The sequence below is a fragment of the Marmota flaviventris genome, chromosome 1 (assembly GCF_047511675.1).
Source record: "Marmota flaviventris isolate mMarFla1 chromosome 1, mMarFla1.hap1, whole genome shotgun sequence".
NCBI lineage: Eukaryota > Metazoa > Chordata > Mammalia > Rodentia > Sciuridae > Marmota > Marmota flaviventris.
In genome coordinates, this window is record NC_092498.1 from 22,723,597 (window position 1) to 22,736,907 (window position 13,311).

The following is a 13,311-nucleotide window of genomic DNA, read 5'->3' on the forward strand; positions in this document are numbered from 1 at the left end:
AACCTAGGTACATACTCCACACAAATGATTAAGAGCAACCACTGGGAAAAGACAATGACAACAAAATAAACATTCCTCAACAGAAGGAAGAAGAAGATAAGGAAATTCTTACTGGCCAAAAAACAAACTATAAAGCTCACTAAGATGACTTAGTATATTAAAAAAAAAAATCTGCTAAAACATTCAGATAAAAATAGTCCTCATTTACTGAATATCTCAGAAGGCTTAATGTTTTCAGAAATCAAATGACTGGCCCTTAAGATTACAATTCAAAACTAAAAACTACCCTTTTCCACCTAAAGCAAAGATTATTAAATTTGGATGTGATCTAGGAAAGGTTTACTTCTTAGAACACACATTCTTCAAACCTCAGACAAAATAACAATATATACACAGAGGAATTTTAAAAATTTAAAAGATCAAATTTTACAAGCACTCCCCAAAGCTACATTTATATGTAAATAAATTTACTGAAATAACTACTATCATCTTCTGACTTCATCAAAGTCTCAAAATATCCTTGCTGGGCAACAGTTGAGTTTAATAGAGTTTGAGTCTCTCACACACATGCACCTGGTGTGTGTGTGGTGGGGTATACCTGCCTTTTAAAAATTATTCTGTAATATCAACTCTGTTGTATCCTGTGCCAAAAGATCATAAGTATCTAGACCCTCATTTGTATGGGAATACAGAAACAGCTAAACGATTGATTTAAAATTACCAATTAATTGGTACAGAATTGGGATGAAAGCTCCTCTGTCCTTATCCAGTGCTTCCACTATTTTACACTGTCTCAATTCTTCCATATTTTTTGTACCAGATAGAACTTTTTCCCCAGTACAACACAGTAATTTAAGTTATATTAATGAGAGATCAAACCAATATTAACTAACCCAAAGATATTTACTTAATGAAACTGTCTATATTCCCCATCCTGCCCTATAAAATTGGAGTATATAAGTTTCTTATATAGTTGAATAATGTTGAGCCACTGGGTAATCACACTCCTGTGATTTTCCTCCATACTGATTTTTAAATGCTGCTTCTCCTATTTTTATCTCTCAAGTCTACTCCAGCAAACTTTCAGAGGATATAGGGGAAATTTCCCTTAGTCTCTACATTTTAATGCTCTCCGTATAGATTATTGAAAAGTACGATATATGGCAAATCACATTACAGTTCATTGACTATGAATCTGGAGTACTTTTCTGACTATTTAAATTAATATATATTATTGCAGGGTAGCCAACACCCCACAGGGGTAGATTCCTGCACAGGAGGAGTGAGCCACCAGAGATATAGAAATTCTTAACTAATTAGTAAGAAATAGAGACAAAGCCAGAAATTACATAAGCTGAGCACCTAACAGGTCTTCCAGGCCTGATGGGAGCTGGAACCAAAGGACAAAAAATGGCTCCGATTCTTTATTTAAGGGGGAGTACCTCAAAGCCAGGAATGAGGTTTCAGCAGGAGGAGTCTGGGGTTCTTGCTTCTCAGTGTGGCAGGGGTCTTGAAGCAAACAAGTTGATTGGCATTTTGGCAAGCCACATCCAGCTCCTAGAGGCTGTGTGTCTCCAATGGGTCACCCCATCTCCAATGCTAAGCTGAACTTTTTTTAACTTTATTTTTTAAAATATATTACGTGGTACTGAGGATCAAACCCAGTACCTCACATGTGCTACACAAAAGCTCTACCACTGAGCCACAACCCCAGTCCTATGCTGAACTTTTGATCAAGCTAGGTAGGAAGCCACATGAACCAAGCATTCTGAAACCAGCAGGGTAGCCACTGGGAGTTGCCAATCCCAGGCCTTCCTGCCTAATGGCTTCCACATTGCTTTATAGTTCACACACAGTTCACGGATGGCTCTCGGCAATATATGAGTTTAGTAATAACTTTTCAATCAAGTATATTATAGGTGATAATCAACTTTCAGAAAACTCACATTTAAGTATCTTAAGTGAGCCTTTCCTTTGTTAAATTTAGGTTGTTTGATAAACCAATAGTTTATGCTACTATACTATGATGGTCCCACGAGGCAGCCTACATATTAATTTCCATCTTTATCTTTACTTCACTGTCCTTTATTGCAATTTCTTTAAAAAAAAATCTGTGTCTGTGTGTCTGGGCACAGGCACGAGCGCGCACGCAATGGGGACTGAACCCAAGGGTGCTTTACCACTGAGCCATATTCCCAGTCCTTTTTATTTTTTATTTCAAGACAGGATCTCCCTAAGTTGCTGAGGCTGGCCTTGAACTTGCAATTCTCCCAGCCTCCTGAGTTGCTGGGACTAGGGGTGTGTGTCACTGCATCCAGAACAATGTGTAAAATATTTTATTGCACTATCCCTAATATTTTATAATAATGGGAAATTAAAATATGAAAGCTTAATAATAATATTGATCAAATTAAAACAATAATGGGCATCAAATGGTTCAAAAGAAGAAAACTTCAGACACTTAAGTAAATTTAACCAGTTTAAGTATAAATTAAATGCTGAGAAAATAGCTTTTAAAATCACATCAAAAGCTAATGTACAGGTGTGTCAGTTATGGATTTATTGACTCTCACAACTAAATTCACCCTTTTTGAAAATGTATTTGAGCCCTCAAGTATTTTTCTTTTGCCAGGTAGCACAATATTATGCCTTGTCAACAGAGGGGTCAGTAGAGTCATACCAGGAACTGAAAGACATTGTTTTGTTGTTGTTTTGCTTCTTAATTCAAGTATGCTTGTCCTGCAGACTCCTGTAGCAACGTGGCTTTTCTGGTTCTTGGCTCCTACAATACAAGTTTTTCTACCCTATGCCCAGCTCCTATGCTTGAGCAATTTCTCTAGCATCAGGTTTCTACATCACAGCACACTTTACAAACTGTGGATATTTTTGCATTCAGTTTCTTGACATTCAGCAGGCCTTTTCAAACAAATTAACTGAAGTGTTTTTGACCTCAGAGAAATTTTTCTCCATTTTATTCCTTTTTTCTTTTTCTGATCTCTTTTAGATCTACTATTAGTCAGAAGATGCAGAGCTACTATATTTGATTATCTTCAGATAATCACTCTGAAGACTGAAAGCTAAAATTCAGCTATGTCTCACTCAAGTCCTACATCCAGGTCAAAAAGCATTACCCTGCTACACATGTGGTAGCCACACCTGTAATCCCACGAAAATCAGGAGGTTGAGGCAGGAAGATTGCAAGCTCCAGGCCAGTCTAATGAACTTTGTGAGATCCTGTCTCAAAATTTAAAAATAAAGGGGAGCCAGACCGGTGGCGCACAACTGTAACCCCTGCGGCTCAGGAGGCTGAGGCAGGAGAATCAAAAGTTCAAAGCCAGCCTTAGCAACAGTGAGGCATTATGCAACTCAGAGAGACCCTGTCTCTAATAAAATATAAAAAAGGGAGGATTGGGGTTGAGGCAGGAGAATCAGGAGTTCAGAGCGTTTGCCTAGCAAGTGCAAGGCCCTGGGTTCGGCCTCAGCACCACATAAAAATATAGTTGTGTCCAACTACAACAAAAAATAAACATTTATATATATATGGGCTGGGATGTGGCTCAGTGATTAAGCACCCCTGGGATTCAATCCTTGGTACCAAAAAAAAAGAGTTAACTTTTGGTTTTGAGTATGAGATTCTAAACGATCAAAAAAACTTTATTTAGACACTACTATCAATATCATAGCATACAGGTTAATCAAAATAATATATTATAAATTTTGACAGATAATGATTAAATATACAGCAAAATAGTACTAGAAATGATTCTCCAAGACACTCATATATACAAATATACATATGGATAAATATCACTGTTGGAATAAAATGGGATTCAGCATTAAATCACTATTATTTTCATTTTTATAGATAAAATATGAAACTTTGCTCAAATAAATCAATGCATAGAAAGTTTCTGTTCATATTGTTAATTTTACTACCTTCTGCATTACATGTCAGATGTTGCATAATAAGCTATCATTAAAAAATACTTATCTACCAAATGACAAGTTGATTAATTCCTCTTTTAATTTCTTTTTAATAAGGAACTGATGCACGCACAAGACCCTGGGTTCAATCCCCATGACCACCAAAAAAAAAAGGAACCTAGAACCACACACTTTTTTTTTGTACTTGGGATTGAATCCAGGCATGCTTTACCACTGAGCAACATTCCCAGTTTTTTTCTATTTTTTGAGACAGGCTGTCCAAATTGCTGAGGGTCTAAAATGCTGAGGCTGGCCTTGAATTTGAAATCCTTCTATGTTAGCCTCCTGAATTGCTGGGATTACGTAAAATACCAAATCACCATGCCTGGCCCTATTCTACATTTCTAAGCACTAAGTAATAATAATACTACTGGTGAGTGGACCACAATACTACTGGTAAATGGATCGCACTTTGGAGTAGGAAGAACATAGGCACAGCCAAATTCTCAGATCAACTTTAATACATAATATACAAGAATAATAAAACTCAAGAAACTGAATGCTTTAATGTACACCCAAGGATAAGCAAGCCCCAATTTGAAGATGCTCAAAAGTTACTAAAAACTGAAATTATTAGGTCTTAAGAATATTAAAAATGTAAAATTCTAAGCCATGGAGGTATTTTATTCAGATCACTTTTCTACTTAAAAGTGATAACTTGATAGTTCCCCACTTTCCAAAAAAAAATTCAAACTCACAAACGAGATATAAGATCCTTTGTAATTTGTGTTTATAACCAAGCAAACAAATCATTCCAATGCACACAATCTCTATTTTTTCTTGTTTGAATATAAAGTTGGTTATTTGCTAAAATGAAATAATATTTAAAACTTTGAGCAATATCAAAAGAAAAGGCATTTAGAAAATAAGAACTGGACTGTAGGTATAGCACGGCAATACAGCACCTGCTTAGCATACACAAGGCCCTGGATTCAGTCACCAATATCACAAAAAAATAAAAAATGAATGAATGAGCTGGGTGTGATGGTACACCCCTGTAATCCCAGCAACTTGGGAGGCTGAAGCAGAGGACTGCAAGTTCAAACTCAGCCTCAGCAACTTAGAGAGGTCCTAAGCAATTCAGTGAGACCCTGTCTCTAATAAAATATAAAAAAGGGCTGGGGATATGCTTCAATGGTTAAGTGCCCCTGGGTTCAATCCCTGGTGTGTATGTGTGTGTGTGTGCGCGCACACACACACACACACACAAAAGAATGAATGAAACAAGAAATGAAGAAAAAAAGAAATTACATCTGTATATAAAAGAAGGCAAAGCTCATTTATCTCTTTAAAGAGGTCTCCCCTCAAGCTCTACTCAACAGTAGAAGCACCAGCCTCTGAACTTTGCTTCTACATTCTGTAGTTTTTACTACTTTTATCATTCTGAACTTCACCTTTGCTTCCTTACACTGAATCATTATATATACAAGTAGTTAATCGCTAGATTCTCTCTCTCCTACCTTCAAATAGGCATGGCTATTTCCTGGAGTCAGCTGGCACCCAATACTTTCCTTAAAGTAAAGATAGCCAGAAAGTTGAAAAGCCATAATTGCAACTCAAATACCACAATGTATCAATAAAAACTAATTAAAAAACAAAATCTGCCAGACATTGCAGGTTGTTAAAAATGGAGATTTCAATAGAAACAAAGACCTAGGATATATGAATATTCAATCATCTGAAATTCGAAGCTCTAGAAGAAACTAGAAGTTATTTTTAGCTCTTTAAAAAGCTATGGCTCTGCAAGGTATGGTGGTATATGATTGTAATCCCAGCTACTTGGGAAGCTGAGGCAAAAAAGAATTGCAAGTTCAAGGCCAGTCTGGGCAATCTTAAAATCTAAATAAACAGGGCCAAAGATGTAGCTCAATGGTAAAGCACGCCTGGGTTCAATCAAAAAAAAAAAAAAAATCTATGCCTCAGTTTGTACCACAGCTCATAAACAAGTGTGATCCCTTCCAAAATTATCACCTATTCAGTATTTCACACGTAAACAAACAATATAAATTTCAGGGGAAAAAAAAACACATCAACTATCAACTAAGTTCCAGAGCATAAACTGCTTAGCAAATTATGTGTACATATATGTATGTTCTATTAAGTATATACATCGATAAGTATGGAGAGAGATCCTTGAAAATGAAGGTATGAGGGGGCTAGGCACATAGCTCAGTTTGTAGAATACTTGCCTAGCAGGCACAAGGCCCTGGGTTCAATCTCCAGCACCATCAAAACAAACAAAATTGAAGGTATAAAGTCAATCCATCTGTTTATATATATGGATAACAAAGATAAAGGAACATAAAGAACAAAAACATGAAAAATTTATAGAATACATTGAAAAATTACAAATTATTTTCTGTTTTGAACTTAGCTAATATATGTCTCTGTCCCAAAACCAAAATTATATTTAAAAAAGAAAAATAAACAAAAATGGCTAGTTAATTCACTCATTTATTTATCTAAAAAATTTAATGCTTGAACTACAATGATGGGGAGTGGATTCCAAACTCACCATGGAATTTGTGGTCTAGTTGCGGGATAGCTATTAGTCAAGTAACATACAATATGCATAATTGCAAATTGCAAGAAATAAAATATCAGGTACACATTACTAAGAAAGCATTTAATCTCTAGAAATAGATATCAGACTCACTGGGGAAGAAAGGTCAGACAGAATTTCCTTAAAAAATGCCACTTCGGAATTAGGTTCTATAGCTCTCCTAATGGAACTACTTCAATCAAAGAGGGAAGAGAAAGAACAAGGACAATGAAAGGAAGGACAAAGGAGACATATCCAAGGCTGCTGAAAGTAAATTAGCATTTTTCTTTATAGAAGACAACTTCCTTAACAACAAATACACAGGTGATACAGACTATGCTAAATACCAGTCATGACATTGACAATAATCAGATATACTAAAGGAATAAAAGGATACTTTATTTAAATACTAACATTTACAAGCCCCCTCCAAAAAAAACACACAATTATCTTCCTTCTAAACATATGTGTTCACATAAATATAGTACTCCCACCACAAAAGTTCTAATAAACTAGTGTAGTGCATTCCGCTATTGTCATGTATGTAAAAAATAAATTTAAAAAAGTTCTAATAAAGACATAGGTTAATGTAAAAATCATATTACAAGGAAGGGAAAATACTATGAACTTATAGCAAAGATTAACTCTCAATTTTTAGACCTCATAAGTGTCAAAAGAGATTTGCAGGTCACCAGCCAAACCAAAAATAAAATCTCATTTTAACTCTTAGACAATAAGCAACTGCTTATTGCTTAAAAAACTGCTAACAACGTGTTATTTATGTCCCTTAATTTTTCCCATCAAGTATCAGGAATAGACAGTTCAGATGTCCAAATGCAAGATGAAGAAAAACTGAATAAGAACCCAAATAAATTCAGTACTCAAGTCTGACATTATTATATTAACATAACCATGAGCAACTTACAGATTTACAAGACACACTAAATATGGAAAGAATTCTGCTTTTTGAGTACCACAGAATAGCCTAGGTATTCTGACCAACATTTCCTCCTAGAAATAGAATAGTTGTTTGTAAGGTATCAGAAACTTTCTGAGGCAGCTAAGACTTAAGGTGCGGAAGGAACTCATTGAATAGAGGGAGCTTCCCATTTTGTGCAGTTTTCCCTGTCAGGTCTTTCCACCTATTTATTGGCACAGGACAATTGGCTGAGAAGCTAGGAAAGAACCAGGGGGTAAAGAAGTCAGCAAGCATTGGCAATTTCATAGGGGTACGGGTACAAAAGTTGGTAGTTAAGTGTTGCCATGATACCCATGACATCTTGAGGGGTCAAGGTCCCACAATGAAGGAATGCAGAGAGAAACAAATCTGACACTGTGTACAAATTTTCCTTGAGGCATTTGTCAATGTTCAAACCACACAGATAAAGAGGCTAAAAAAGCCAGCAGAAAGCAATTAAAAGAAAGAAGCTTTTTAAACTCTCATGAGGCTGAAAAGAAAAAAGCTAGAGAAACCCTAAAAACACCCAGTCTTTCAAATGGTATCACTGGATGGCTACCGTTCAAAGCAAACTAGAGACAAGTTTTTGTTTGTTTTTTTTTTGTTTTTGTTTTTGTTTTTTGTGTGTGTGTGTATTTTACTTTTTTAGAGACAAGTTTAATAAGGCCGAAAGCCCCATCTGAAGTCAGCTCAGTCCTTGACTACTGAAGTGATCTACTCTCTCTGCCTGCCTGAAAATGGGCAATCCTCTCTGCAGAATATCATTAAAGATACATAATCTATCATTGTAATTTATAATTGTATCTAAAATTATTGATAAAATGCTACTACATCAAAAGTTGCCAAATAATAATAACAGTAAACTATTGCTTGGCATAACAGACACAAAAACAAAAGAAAAAAAGATGATGGAAATAGGCCTGCAGGTGGTCCAGACACTGGAGTCTTCAGACAGACTTTAAAGTGATTTGATTAATATGTTCATGAAAGATGGTCATGTAGAGATGGGGGGGGGGTTAAATATATCTTTATTATTTCAGAATACTACATTGAGCAATGCTATAGAAAATGAGACTGGAGTATCTACAGATACAAACACAGTTAAGGCTCTCAGTACATGTGCTATTTACATACAATCAAATAAAAATTAAAGAACTAAATAGTAGTATAATTGGAATTAAGAAACAAGAATTGAAAGCAGGTTGGACAGAGTTGAAATAGAGAATTAGTGAACTAAAACACAGGCAAATAATGGAAGAATTCTGGATAGGGCAAAGAGGAGGGAGGGGAAAGGAGGGGGAATAGGGGTAGGAAAGATGGTGGGATGAGATGGACATCATTATCCTAGGTATCCTAGGTATGAAGACATGAATGGTGTGACTCTACTCTGTGTACAACAGAGAAGTGAAAAACTGTGCTCCATTTGTGCACTATGAATCAAAATGAATTCTGCTGTCTTTTATAACAAATTAGAATAAATAAATTTTAAAAAACACAGGGGGCTGGGGATATAGATAAGTTGGAAAAATGCTTGCCTCGAATGCACAAGGCCATGGGCTCAATTCTCAGCACCACAAAAATAAAAATAAATAAAACACAGGCAAGCAAAACTTATCCAGATGGAACAAGAAGAGAAAAAAATTACAGAAAAAAAAACATAAGAGACATATAGGACAGGACAGAAAGTATAATACTGATTTAATTGGGAATCACAGAGTAAAGGAGGAAAAAATAGAAGAGAAACAATATTTTATGAAATGTCAAGATTTTTTTCAAAAGTGATGAGAGTCATATCACTGACTCCAAGAGGTGCCAGAAACCCCAAAAAGAGCAAATACAAAGAAATATATAGGTACATCGTCATAAAGCTTAAGCTAAAACCCAAAGACAAAGTCTTACAATTGCACAGTCAAGTCACATACATTCCAAGAAGCAGCAACAAGCCTAACAGCTATTTTCTCAACAAAAAAATTTCCCTCCTCCAGCTCTCCCCCCACCCCCACAAGATTAAACTCAGGGCTCTGAACATCTTGGGACATATTGGCAATTGCTCTTCCCTGAGCTGCATCCCCAGCCTCACACAAAACTTTTTGGGGAGTTTCTGGAGATTGAACCCAGGGACGCTCTAACACTGAGTTATATCCCCAGCCCTCTTTGAGACAGGGTCTCACTAAGTTGCCCAGGCTGGCCTTCAAACTTGTGATCCTCCTGCCTCAGCCTCTTGAGTAGCTGGGATTACAGGTGTGCACCACCATACTTAGCTCACACAAGAATTTTTTAAGAGAAAGATCTTCCCAAAGTGCACTGATGTTAAAAGCTATTACTTATCAAAGCGGGGTGGGGGGAGGAAGGAAGGGAGAAAGTCCTCCATATTAAGATATTTTTATACTGCTAGACTTCTCAGAAACTTATCTGACCTCAAAACCTCTTAACAAGCAACAATCTCAGAAACCAGCCATTCACAAATACACAATGGGAAATCATGTGATATTTAATTCTATGAATTATCATTTAAATAAATGTATATTTCTTAATTCCCAAATTAGGTATAAATTTCAGGAAAAAAAGAGTAAAATATAGGGAAACTCAAGCTATTTCATTACTTTCAAAGTACAAGTGTGCTATCTGTAACTAAACAAGCTTTAACTTTTTTTTTTTTTTTTTAAAGAGAGAGTGAGAGAGAGAGAGAAAGAGAGAATTTTAATATTTATTTTTTAGTATTTGGCGGACACAACATCTTTGTTTGTATGTGGTGCTGAGGATCCAACCCAGGCCACACGCAGGCCAGGCGAGTACGCTACCGCTTGAGCCGCATCCCCAGCCCCAAGCTTTAACGTTTTTTCAGATCCAAGTAAGTCTAAAGAGTTAAAATAGAAAATGTTTGTTCTTTCCACCTATGAGAGAAGGAAGGAAATTCTAAATCCTAATAAAGAAATAGAGATAGGAATTGTTTTTCACAATTTCTCATGTCTTTACCATTAAATGCAAGTGACTTCAATATAAGAATTCTTTCAAATATCTGATTTCACTACCTTTGTGCAGAAGCAGTAAAGCACCATGGTTAAGACCATCAACTGTGGAGCCACACTGCCTGATTCATATCCTTATTTCACTGAGATATACGAACTCAGGCAAGTTTTAACCTCCCAAGGAACAAACGAGTTAAAATACCTAGTATGTTCAGAGTTTATGAAAGGTATATTATAAGTGTTTACCATTTTGTCATTGTCATATTATTGTCACGCACACACACACACACACACACACACACCCCAAAAACCCAAATTCATAGGGGAAAAAAAAAGTTTGCTACTTTGTTGAACAATTTCAACAAATGGCTACACCTAAAATGAGACCTATTTAGGAAGGTCCTTAAGATGACTTCCACTGCCAGTAAAGATACAGCAATTGTCCTTAGAGGGAATTTTAGGGCAATGGAAAGTCAAATCCTTTCATCCACTTTCTATCATATAAAGTATACCATTCTTAGTTTCTAACAGAAGTTCAGAACCAAGAGCGTTACAATTTAGGCATGGCACACACCAACAGAGCAGACACAAAAAGCTCAAATTCAAGATCCATAAAACTCAACTAATGCTCCTTCAAAGAAAAAAAAGTTCAGATTACTCTTCTTTATTTTTTTTCAGTTAAAATAGTTTACTGCTTTACAATAAAAACTACACCATATCTACCAACAGAATATCATCAAGATTAAATAAAGCACAGTATATGAGAATATTTTCAAGTTTTATATATATATATATATGTATATGTGTGTGTGTGTGTGTGTATTAAATACTATTTCTATCAATATACTTGAGAAAATTATACTGATAGGTTCCTCCAATTTCAAACAGTTGCCTTCTCTAAAACTAGTTTCTGAACACTTCAAATCAAAAGCCAGAATAACAAGACAGAAGTCAGATTAAAGTTGCCATTCACCAAATCATTTGCTGTTTAAAATGTACTCTAAAAATGTCTACATAACAGATAACTTGATAAATTGAGTTATCTGTTATGTAGACATTTTTAGAAAAAAAGTTATGTTTAGAAAAGAAGTTATCTGAGACCAGACATTTAAAGGAACGAGATTCTAAACTTATCCTACCTGAGGCCAGAAAAACATCTTTACCGGTGTTAGATCAAACAATGCCACCCAATCCCCAAATGTCTGTGATCCTAACTTGAATATAGAAAATGCTGATGCAAAAACAAGTTGGCCCAGAAAATCAGAGGTCAAGTACCTATGGACACATTTCAACTTCAGCTGAGGGTTAGAGTGTTTACCTGGCTCACCCTCAAACTGAAAGCTGGGTTCTAGCATCAATCAGGGACACTGCCATGCAGCAGCCACCAATAGGTAACACAGGCCAGATAAGACCACAGGTCACTTGGCATCTTCCACTGAGGCAGATCCTTCTGAATGCCTAACTGCCAACTCTTGACAGGAGGATGGGCTGGCAGTCAAGAGAATTACATTCTTCTAGGTACACCTTCCTTTTGAAATTCTTGACCCACCTGACTAGAGAAATCAAATTAAGGGATATGTGAAGAATTTTTGAAATATATAAGTAGAAAACTTTGTGAGTATGTTTCACAGATCCCGTCCTTCTATTTGTTTAGTAACGTATTATTAATTACTTGTTTTGTTCAAAAAACCATCTCTGGGCATGTGAGGTGACGGTCCACGGGATATCACCAGCATTTTTCTTCAAGATGTGCAGAGATCTTAAGCCTTACTAGGCCGATTCTCCATCTGCATGTAGAATTAGAGTTAGATCCGCTCCTCCCAAAGATAAGCTAAAGACAGAACTGGTTACGGAAAAGAAGGCATCTGCTACAGAAAAATTTAGGCTAGTGATACAAGGTATGTCTTTTTTAACACCTAAATCAGGGCTCCAGAACTAGTGGCTATTAAAAGTCAAATTCATGGAGGTCAGTAAGCCAGACTTCTGTGTTTACATTTGAATTCCTGGGCGGTGAAAGTGCTGGGTCTCTACACATTCATCTTCTAATGAGCCTTAACGTGCTGGGATTCTTCTGCAAGGTCCCTCCTCCCCACTCCCTCTCTTTTTCAGAACTTCCAGTCTAAAGAGAGACAGAGAGAGAGAGACCCTCTGGCCAGTCCTACAACTTCTCCCCGCGCCTGGCGGGGATTCCGAGTCCACAACTTCTCCGCCTCCCGTGACTTCGCCCACTTCTCCTGAGCTAATCACTTTTAGTGACCTCCTCAGGTCTACTCTACGTCCCGGCAGCAAACGACCGAACGGTCCCCGGCCGCCGGCCCGGGACGACTCCGCGCGTCCGGAGCAGTCCACCCGCGGGCCGGCCCCCGAGAGCCCCGGAGTCCAGCCCTGGCCCCGGGCCGCGGCCCCAAGACCTCGGCAGCCTCGACCCCCCAATCTCGGCGCAGCGCCGGGCTCCCGCGTCCCCTGCGCCCGACCCGGACCGCCACACGCCTGGCCGCCACCCCGTGCTCGTTCCCCGGACCCTGGCCTCTTCCTGGGCCGCGGCGGGCTGCGCTCTGGGCGGCTGGACTGAGATTCCGAAGGCCGCGCGTCCCCCTCACAGGCCCCGCCTGGGCCTCTCGCCTTAACTACCCTTTATTGCACCCCTTGCTCAGCCATAGATACGCCCTCGAGCGGGACAGCACCAGCCCAGGGCCTGGCACTTACTCGGGAAGGTAGGTGGAGGAGAAGGAGCTCCACTTGTGTAGCACGTAGGGCAGAAGCCGGCACTCGGGCGCCGCAGCAACAGCCCCACCAGCCGCCATCTTGTCAGCACCGTAGCGGCCGCCACCGACCGCCGACCGTGCCGGGAGGCGGGG

General features: G+C 38.0%; 1 protein-coding gene across 2 annotated transcripts in view; it reads right to left on the bottom strand.

Annotated features, from left to right (window-relative positions):
* Mkln1 (muskelin 1) overlaps positions 1-13,311 on the bottom strand; it is a 327,824-nt gene that overhangs the window by 152,190 nt on the left and 162,323 nt on the right. Inside the window, exon 1 of one of the 2 annotated variants that reach the window (XM_027950127.3) lies at positions 13,160-13,285. The exons of the other annotated variant lie outside the window; for it this stretch is intronic. Within the exon in view, the coding sequence (XP_027805928.2) occupies positions 13,160-13,257 (98 nt within the window). The 5' untranslated portion in view covers positions 13,258-13,285. Of the gene's footprint in view, positions 1-13,159; positions 13,286-13,311 lie in introns of those variants that run through there. 2 annotated transcript variants of the gene reach the window in all.